Here is a 10,023-nt window from a genome sequence, read left to right as displayed (position 1 = left end):
CCTCCCAGTACAACGGCTCCTGCTTGGGGCTCCCGTGCYGGACGGGGCTCCCCTGCCCCGGCGCCCGGCCGCGCTGCAGACACCGACCCACACGCACCGGCGCCCGGCCTCACCACAGGCCACCAGGTGGGCCACCAGGAGGCCGGAGGAAGGCAGAGGACTGGGGGAAGAGACAAGGGCATCAGAACAAAGCGCCTGTTCTGCTGATGGCAACACAGACCCTCCACTTTCCCTGGTCCCTCTGAAAGGCACCTATACCGTCCCAGGGAGGAAAAAAAAGAAAAAAAAAAGAGCAAACAAAAAGAAACAGAGGGAGGTTTTCTGCCATTCCACCCTCAAGGAGGGACTGGAACAGCCCCAGGCTGCTAATGCTGCTCTTTTCTGAAAAAGCGCAGTTATGAGGAGAGAGCCAGAAATATTAAGCAATACGTATTGATATATATATATACACATATATATACACAGATATATATATACACATATATATATACACACACACACGCCTAGTGTAAACGGTGCTGGCGGAGCCCAGCTGAGCACGGGCAGCAGCGGCGCACGGAGCTGCCGGCCGCGCTCTGCCTGGGGCGCCGCCGTGCCACGACGCCGAGTGCACCAAGAAGGACATTTGTCATTGTGCTTCCACCACCGGAAAAGAACCGTTACCGCAGGACTATAAACGCTAGAGTGAAGTAGTCAAATTAGGCAGTACTGGAGATGGATTTTTTCCTTGTGACCTAACAAGTTATTCTTATTGGGATTGATTTTCCTGTCGCTTAGGATCTCGCGCTAGATGTTAACCGGGTTAACACTTCCCCACCCGCTCCTATAGATGGTACTTGCGCAGCAGTTCCGATTGCCAGGGATGTTTCCTTTCTGGAAACCTGTCTGGGATTTTGATTTTGAGGAAATCCTGGATGCATTTCTCCAGCTCCTCCTCAATGGAGAGCTTTTCTTTCACCGCCTTCTTCTTGCTGGAGTTGGACTCCCGGGAGCCCGAGGTGAGAGTTCGGAGCAGGTCGCTCTTCCTGCGGATCTCGGACTGCTGCAGCAGCTGCACGGGGCCCTTCTTGGGCGGCCGGTCCAGAGTCTGTATGTTGGGCTGGCGGGTGACGGGGCCGCAGATGACGGTCTCCTGGGGGGAGCTGGCCTCGGACTGGCTGTCGCAGCTCGATGTGGAGAGCTCGTTGCACGACGTGCCGCTCTCGCCCTCCTTGTCGCCCTTGCCGTTCTTGCAGCAGCAGTCGCAGTGCGAGGACGACCAGCGCGAGGGCTCACCTGCAAGAGGAGCAGAGCGCCCAGCGTTAGCGAGGCGGCGCACGGAGCCCTCGCRGGGACAGGAGGGAAGGGCTGGCACGGGAAGGGACGGGCCTGACCCAACCAAGGGGARAGCCAGCAATCCGAGTGACATTTGGAGGCATCCGTGTCCCTGCACTAGCAGGGTGGTTGTTTCCCACTTGCGGGCAGCAGCCAGGCACTGGGCGCAGTCCTGCCCCACGGTCCTGCCTCCTCCACAGCCCGTCCAGGGGCTCCGGAGCCGGGAGCACCAGGTCAGGGCTGGGCAGGGAGTGTTTGCAGAGCTGAAGGTCCCTCCCCACCACCCACTGGAAGTACAAGCTTCAGCAACACTCAATAACCCTTTCACTGGTTAATTAAGAGCTAATAAATGCTAATTGAACATAATAACTACTCAGCAATYGGGGGTCTACCAAAGGCAAGGCGGGAGGCAGAAACTCCTCTATTGAAAGAGCAAAGCGGGGAGCAGGGGCCAGGTGGGAGGCGAGAGGCAGCGCGGGGCTGCGCAGGACAGGAGGAAGGCGGCGCCCGGGCTCTGCTCTGTGGCGACGCGGCCTCCCCGGTACCGTCAGGGCTCCGCGGAGCCCCAGGCCAGCACCGGCCTCGAGCCTCGCCCACGGAGCCAYGGCACTCACCATGGCACTCACCAGCTGTACCCCCAGAAAAGAAATAAAATGTCTAAAGCTTCATTTTTATGCTGTAGAGACCTCGATATAATAAGTACAACATAGCAGGCTAGCCAGTCCATTAAGAAAACATAAAGAGAATGGGAAATCTATGGAGAAAATTGAATTGCCCTTTAGYGTTTAATCAACTAGGTTAAAAAAAGAAGTTTCTCACTATCAATCATCAATGCTTGACGAGAACAGGGGTGCAGCCGGCACCCGGCACTGCCCACGCCGGGGTCGGTGCTGCCGCACGGCCCAGCAGCCCGGGCTGGCGGGGGGCACCGGCCGTCGCGGCCCCTGGGCCCGCGGGGGGACCCCCCTCTGCTGCTCCCAGCCCCGTGCGGGTCGCGGGGCAGGGAGGCTCCTGACGCAGGGCTGCACCACGTGCCACCTCCACGCGAGGTTGGGCATGCAGGAAACTGCTGAAAGAACCAGGTCCGAAGGAGGGCCCCGCGCCTGCTGCGAGCGGCAGCGAGCCGCACGCACCACCCGCAGCCTCCCGCACGCTGCGCACGCACGTCCCTTCCTCCCGCCCCACACCTGGTCCTCACTGCTCCCAYGGCCAACGGCAGCCAGGCCTGCCCAGGGACGACCCTTCCCCGTGTCCCTCGACGGGCGCCCGGTGTCCACAGGCCACATCCCTCGCCTCGGGGCTGTCTGTTCAACCTTGTGAAGCAGCTCTCCCTTCAACACCAAAACCTGGAGGGCTGAGGCTTTTAAAAATATCWCACATTAGTCACAGGGTAAATAAAAAATTGATTGCCTCCAGGCCTGGAGATAAGGTAACGGCAGCAAGGTGACAGTTTGATTTAGATCACTCATYGGGGCATGCACAGCGCCTCAAACTGTTTTTGCATCCGTGCATGAATTAAAGGTGTTGTGATTGATGAGAGACCAAGGTCTAATTGGTGTTTTAATAAATACTTTCTGACTTCATAATCCAGCCAGATTTATCAGCAGAAAATGCCCCTGTCTAAATAAAATTACCAGAGTAAAGCTTAGCAGCAGCAACAAATGCCATGTCAGTAACCGGCCCTGGTATCGGTGTTGGCAGCAGGACGACACACCGTAGACATATTTGCATTTAGGATCAGGGATGCGGAGCAGAATTCCCGGGAGCAGGCGAGGCCGGGGAAGGACGAGGGCGACGCTGGCCTGAGCCGCCCCATGGCCAGGGATGCGCACGAGCAGCGCGCACCATCGCGCCCGGGAACGTCCCGTCCGCTGCTCCAGCCACCGACACGGCCCTGCCCGTGCCCAGCCCCGCTGYGCGGCCTCCGGCAGGAGCCTCCCGAGCGGGACAGGGCCGAGTGGCGCTCGGAGGCTCCGGCTCCCGCCCCTCRCGGCCCCAAGGCCGCCCACGCTCGCCCCGAGCGGGTAGCTCYGGGACACCCAAATGGAAAAGGGCAGAACCCTTTAAAATCCCGTTACGCGCTTAGCTGTTCCTGTCTGCCTAAACTAATCCCTTTTCCAGTAGCACTTTGGCTTTTATAAGCCTGAGCTCTGGGTTTATCCATTTCTACCCTTCCTTTCCTCACGCACCAGCACCGCCCCGGGCCAGACCCGGGCACCAGCCCAGCTGGCAATACTTTTTCCACTCTCACCTGTATTTTTCACTGGCATTTGGCTTGAGCAGGGCAGTGAGAGCAGCAGGGCTGTGTGGYGGAGCCGCGGGGTCCGCGTGCCCGGCCTTCCTGCCACACCGGGAACGATGCAAGGGGTCATTCGGGGCTGCTGCTTTCTGCGCTCTCCAATTTCCTTYCCAGATAAGGTGGAAACAGTGCTTAGCCTCCAGGATTACGCTATTTAAGTATTTCTTTCTCTGGGAAAATTATATTAGAAAAGGATGCAAAAGTCTATTGCCAACTGCATCTGCTCCTTCTTTCTAGCACACATTGGTCGCCTCTTTAAAGTTCTGTGCAGAGCAAATTAGGAGCTGCTGCTGCTACCATTCTTCCTTTTCAAGTCTAACCTTGAATACCCCTCAAATTAAATACTTTTCTGTATCTTTTTTGATTTATTATTGCTGTTCTAATACCTTATCTCAGCCTTGTTCAATACCCTCTTTCCTTTTACTTTGTTGCATTCAATCTGTAGGCAAGGACTTGCAAACGAAGCTTGATGGAATTAAGCGAGCCTGGTCGGAGGCAGAGGCTCCGTCGCGCTCTGTGAAGGAGCTGGGCACGAGCTGGGGGCTGCGCGCGGGCAGGGSCTGCCGTGGACGGGCATCGCTCCATCCCTCCCCGAGGGCCACGGACCAGCACCGAGCAAGAACCTCAGCCCCCTGCTAACGAAGGCTGATGCTCGCAAACCCGCACAGAGCGGAGCGATGGGAAGGCAGATCCCTGCTGCCGGGCAGCAGTCACCCGCACAGGGGTTTGTGCGGGGCCCTGGGCCGCAGGGCTGGGAACTGAGGCTCAGAGCAGCACCCCGGAGGCGCTGGGTGCCGCCCGCGAGCGCGGCCGCGTTCACCGAGGCGGGACCAAGACACCGGCCCTGCAGCCCCGCTCTAGCGCCCGACCTGAGGCGCTCCCGCCGCTTCAGAGCGCGGCTGCGCCTCGCTCCACTGCGACGAGACCCCCCTTCCTGCAGCATCACCAGCTTTACACGTGCACACAACGCCAGCGGCTACCTTATTGACTCCACGCTCCCCTCGGTGCTTTCCTTGGGGACACGTTTTGATTGGGAGAGGCAGCGTGTCTGCACTAGGAATCCTGCTCGGTGGAGGAGTCCATTGCAACCTGCTGACAGATGGYTATGGTAACACAGAAGCCACAATTTTTATATTTTTAAAAATGAAGACTTTTGAGTTCCAAAATCCTCTAGAGATATGAAGGCATCATGTTAGCCTATGTTGTTCCCATTAATTGCAATCAATTGCTAATTGAGAGCTATTTTAAGACTTGTCATTGCTCTGAACATAACATAAAATAATCCCTGTCTTCCCTTTCACCACCACAACAGCCTCGGCRCGAGGAGCTCAGGAAAGCTGAATGCCAGACCACACAAAGGAGGCTGATTTCTTACCCGTTTGGGCAGGAATGATAAAATCAGGCACTGCAAATTCCCAGCACTTGAGGGACGAGGAATCTCTGGCATCCRCCAGAGTTCAGCTTTGAAAGCCTCCAAACGGCAGCTCTAATATTCTYGAATAAACCTGTGTGCTACACACGGTATTTCCAGGAAACACAAATGTCTCTTCTGTTAGTTAAAACCAATGTCTTCAAAGACACYGGCCCCCAACCCGAGCAGCCACGGAGGAAGGGAACTGGAGGACAAAGCAGCAGCTGAGCCCATGTCTTCCCAACACAGTAGAGGAGGACAACATCCAAAGCGTTGTCCCCAAATCYGGAGAGGGGGACAATTCACAACCATTTTGCCCTTGCAAGTGGAGGAAAGAACAGATGAAAGCATTTTTGCAGGGGCCTCATTTGTGCAGGGCCTGGCAGCAGGGGGACGGGAGGGGAGAGCTGCAGGCGCTGCGTCAGGGCACAGCACGTGGTGCTGGAGACCCAGGGGCCCAGGAACAGCAGGACAAGCGCAGCAGGGTGCACTTGTGCACAGGGTGCAATCGGATAACCCCAATAATGCTGCAGCCCCGAGTGGCAGGCTGGGTGCTGGGGGCCAGGCCGGGACGCAGGCACCGCAGCCGGGACCACAGCTCGAGGAGCCGTCCTGCCGCGGCACCTCCGCTGCGAGCACACGAGCTGCATCACCCCAGCAAGCGGCGAAACCCGCAGACAAAGACAGCCAACCCGTACTAAAGAGCTCCTCACGGGACGCCTTCAAACAGCCACGCAGCCGTGGGGTTCAGCTCTCCGCACTGCCAGGCTGTCTCTCATTGCAGCTTGCTGCATGCACCACGGCAGCAAGCAGAGCCCTCCCTCCCCAAAGGCCTGGAGGAGCTGAAATGGCTTTCACCTGATGACCCTGCAAYGTCTTTCACCTGATCACCCACCGGCTGCCTCTCACTTGCCCTGGTTGCCATGCAGATGGGCCCTGGCGACAGTGACTTCTGTGGACAATGACGTTCATTGTCACCACATGGCTAAATTYACCTGATTTTCACCCTTTTTTTTGTCATGCTTTGCAGCTGCTCCTCGGGGCTGGGCCCTGACCCAATGCAGGTTACTGTTCCCATGGGAGGTGACCCACGACCGCGTGCCTGGGTTGGGCTGCAGGGAGAGCAGCCGGGTGCTTCTCTCCTACCCGAGATGCTGCTGAAGACGCTGCTTTTTGAAGGAAATTACTTTGAAAATGACTCTCTTCTTTGCCACCTGAAGCYATTGCTAATCCGCTAATTGCTGCGCTCTGGTTTTCCTCTTATCCTAGATTGATTTTGAACGGCCTCAGGCGCTCGCCTCAGTCTGGGCAGGATGAAGCCGTCGCGAGGCCTTGGCCCCTGCTCCCCGGCCGGCCAGGGGGATCCTTGCCTTGGCCCCTGCATCCCCAGCACTGCAGCAGGCTCCCTCCCTGCTTGCCGGGTGCAGGCCCAGATCACCGCACCGTGCCACGTTGTGCCGCGTTGTGCTGCGCTGCGCCGTGCCACGCCGYGCCGTGCGGGCAGCCGCCCTCGCTACACACCCCCGGCCCATTTACTGCCAGGATCAAGGTAAACGCTTTGGGGTAYTTCACAGACACCAGGCACCAATAAACACCCGTGTTCCTGGCTGTGATGGCGCGTCCCCAGCAGCGCTGCGCGAGCCTCGCGTTCCATAAGCGACTCCCTCAGCACAGCAGTACGGGGCGCTGTGGGCAGTGCTGGCGCGGGGCAGCRGGTCCGGAGGCACCGGCCCGCGCTGGGCCCGGCCCCCGCAGCCCGCCGTGTATCACTGGTGCTGAGCTGGCTCAGCGCCACGTGGCCCCGGCGCCTTCCCAGCCACGGGCAGGGAGCCCCAGTGCCTGGCTGGCACGGGCAGCGGGGCCCACCATTGGAGCGGCCTGTTTGGGGTATCTCTTTCCCCAGGGACTTGCGATTTATGAGTTATTAAGGCACTCTTCCTGCAGGCTGGTATGCTTCCCCCTGCGCGGTCCTCATGAAACAGCCTCCTGCCGTACAGCGATAAATCTGCTTAATGGGAGAGAAGCGTTCCCAGCCGCCCGGGCTGTGCCCCGGGTCCTGTGCCTTGCTGTCAAACCAAAAGCACCCACAGCAACACAGATCTTCCATCCCACAGGCGCTGAGCCGAACCCTGAGGAAGGGACGGGCTGATTTACCAGTGCCAGCAGCCAGGCCAAGGCAGTTSTGTGTAAGCCCACGTAACAGGAGACCCTGTGGGCACTGCTGCGAGCGGTCCTGCTGTGCACTCTGAGCATTTCTGGAGCYGTTCCTGGTCCAAACACGTTATCCATGCCTGGGCTGAGGCACAGGTGGAGCCTCCCGGCCTTCCCTTCCCGGACTGGTGACCCTGGCACAGGGCATGGGTGCTCCGTGATCCGTGGAATGGCACCAGGGCACCGGGAGCACTCCGGGGGCAGCGCCATCCCAGCCACTGCTCCCAGGAGCTGTGCTCACCTGGTGTCACTGCGCGCCCAGTAACTGTCCCTGCTTGCATGGAAACTACAGGAGATGTGAGACGAGTTTTCAGATGAATCTGTAACCTCCATTTCGGCCTCCAGAAGTTGCTTTGTAAGGAGCGGGAGATCAAGAAAACGTAACAGCGTCTACRTAACCACTCAAGTGGTTCATGGTTTGAAAGTCTCCTGGTTCCCAGACAGAAGGGAAGAGCTCACAGCTGCTTTTCAGGGTCTTTTTCCTTTGAATTGGTCACAGGATCTGCTGCTCAGGTCTTTCTTATTGTTTTCTTTCAGCTTCAGCTTGCCAAAACCCAAATGCTGTCACCAAAGTAGCTTTTCCAGGGAAGATAAATTATATTCTAGCTGCATCCATGACCTGCTGTTGAAGATGTGCTTGTTCTAGAGATTTATGACCTTTATTGATCAGCCAGGAGTTTCAGATGTGGCACTCTGAGCACTTTGGAATGGGCTTGGAGTTAATAGGAGTCTTGGCTCCAGAACAAAGAGCAGCTGCTGTGGGAATGGTGAGGAGCAGATCCCCATGCAGCAGCGGATGCTGTGCTTGGGCTCCCCAGTGCATCACCCCGCTCTCATTTCAGCTGCTCCAGCCAAAAAGGGGATTAAGCAAGGAGTGAATCCAGTTTGTAAGTGCTGGAGACAAACAGAAATGTGAGGGTCAAACAGAAGGAGGCAGCCAAACAACAATTTAGAGAGTCTCAATGTTCAACTTGATCTCAGTATATCATAGGGTAAGAAAAATGCCTGCTTACGCTGCCACCTCTTCGCTGTGGTCAGGCCCAGCTYTGGCTCCCAGTGCCGGCCCGGCTGTTTCGGACCTGTCTCTGCAGGCGTCACTGGCACTGGAGAAGGTGCCAGAAGGTGGCCAGGGAGAAGGTGCACAGAGAAGGTGCACGRAGAAGGAGCATGGAGAAGGTTCATGAAGAAGGTTCATGGAGAAGGTGCATGGAGAAGGAGTACAGCTTCCACCCACGAGGTCAGAGGACCCCGCACTGCTACGAAGGGGCTCTTTGTGAGCAGGATTTGCGTCCACGGGAGCTCAGCACTCCGAGCATTCCACACCTGGAGTCCCACCATTGTCTTCAACATAAAACACACTCGTATACTGTATGGAAGCTCCATCTCTGGCACAAACTATTTAATTAATGCAGTGACATTTCATTTCATGGTACTTGCGCTAYGCTAAGCGCTATTGGGGATGGGCATACCAGCAAAGAGCACCTCGCACAATGCGGTGCAGCGTGGCCAGCGGGGCGGCACGGCACGGCGCTGCGCGCGGCTGCCCTCACCACCGGAGCCGTGTGCGCCGCCGCGGTGCTGCCTCCTGCGTGGCCGGCACRCGCGGGGACATTGGAGCTGGTCAGCCCGTGCAGCGTGCTCACTCGCAGGATTCGCCCCGTGCGGGGCAGGCAGGGCAGGCAGGTCGTGCTCCCGCCTCCCCGAGCAGCGGGCAGCAGCAGGGCAGCCCCAGTGCCCCTCCGTGGAGGTCTCTGGGGGGCAGAGCTCAGGCCCTCCCGCCTCTGCAAACGCTCCGGGTCCTCCCGACGGCCGAGCCCCGTTCTGCTGCTGGAGGAGCTGCCCTAAGACCCCTGTTGTGGCGGGAACCACCGCGTCCCCCCATGCCCGCAGTGCCCGGCTGCGCTCCCTGCCCTGCCGCCCTGCGACGGGGCCGCCCTTGCAACCAGGGAGCCTCCCCAGCAGCGAAAGCAGGGTCCCATTTACACATTAAATCTTTTTATACCTCTCCTACTCCATATGGGGGCCATAAAATAAGCACCAATGTAATTTACTTCTGCTTCAAGGCCCCTTTACAGAGCCAAAGTGAATTACGAGGCCTCAGTGCATAGGACTGTCAGGCTGTTAATATTTAACTTCTGTAAAAATATCGCACACGCGCTATGTACCACCAGTTGGGTTTGGCCTGCAAACATATTAAGATAACTCTGCACACATCGCAATGCTCAAATATTATTCACTGGATAATTTGCTCCATGAATTTATGTTGTTAAAAAAAATCATTCAGCAGATTTATTTGTCCACTCTAATGCAAATACATATTTATGATATGGTTATTGGTCTAATATATGTTTGCTGGTATCCGTATGTGAGGAAATGCCATGTACAAAGAGCCAAATCAATTCACCCTTGGGCAGGAGGGCGCAGCAGGAGCCTGCACCGCGGCTGGGCGCCCGCTGCAGGAGTGTGGCCCCTGCCCCGGGCCGGTCCCACACGGAGCAGTTGTCTCCTGCATGGATCGCGCAGCAGCAGCAGCTCGGGAGGCTCCTGAGCCGGCCGCACGGCGCCACTGCCACGTACGCAGCACCGGCGGGCCCGGTGCCCAGGCTCCGCACGGACACGGCCGGTACGAGCAGCTAGGAACAAGCAACGTCCCCGCGCAGGGCGGGCACACGTGTGCGCGGGAGGGCACGGCCGGGCACCGTCGTGGAGGCGGCACACGCGGAGCTCTGCATGGAGAGCACCGCGCTGCTGCCCGCCTGTTAGCCGCACAGCTGCACAGCCTGTTAGC

The 10,023-nt window shown here is 57.9% G+C and overlaps 1 protein-coding gene across 1 annotated transcript in view; it reads right to left on the bottom strand.

The window, feature by feature from the left end:
* Window positions 1–483: 483 nt before the first annotated feature.
* Window positions 484–10,023, bottom strand: part of KCTD16 (potassium channel tetramerization domain containing 16) — a 34,638-nt gene continuing 25,098 nt past the window's right edge. Inside the window, exon 2 of the mRNA XM_026045996.1 lies at window positions 484–1,275. Within this exon, the coding sequence (XP_025901781.1) occupies window positions 824–1,275 (452 nt within the window). The 3' untranslated portion in view covers window positions 484–823. The remainder of the gene's footprint in view (window positions 1,276–10,023) is intronic.

The sequence above is a fragment of the Nothoprocta perdicaria genome, unplaced genomic scaffold, assembly GCF_003342845.1.
Source record: "Nothoprocta perdicaria isolate Ctin4 unplaced genomic scaffold, notPer1 scaffold_107, whole genome shotgun sequence".
Taxonomy (NCBI): domain Eukaryota; kingdom Metazoa; phylum Chordata; class Aves; order Tinamiformes; family Tinamidae; genus Nothoprocta; species Nothoprocta perdicaria.
This window is presented reverse-complemented; position numbering and strand designations above follow the sequence as displayed.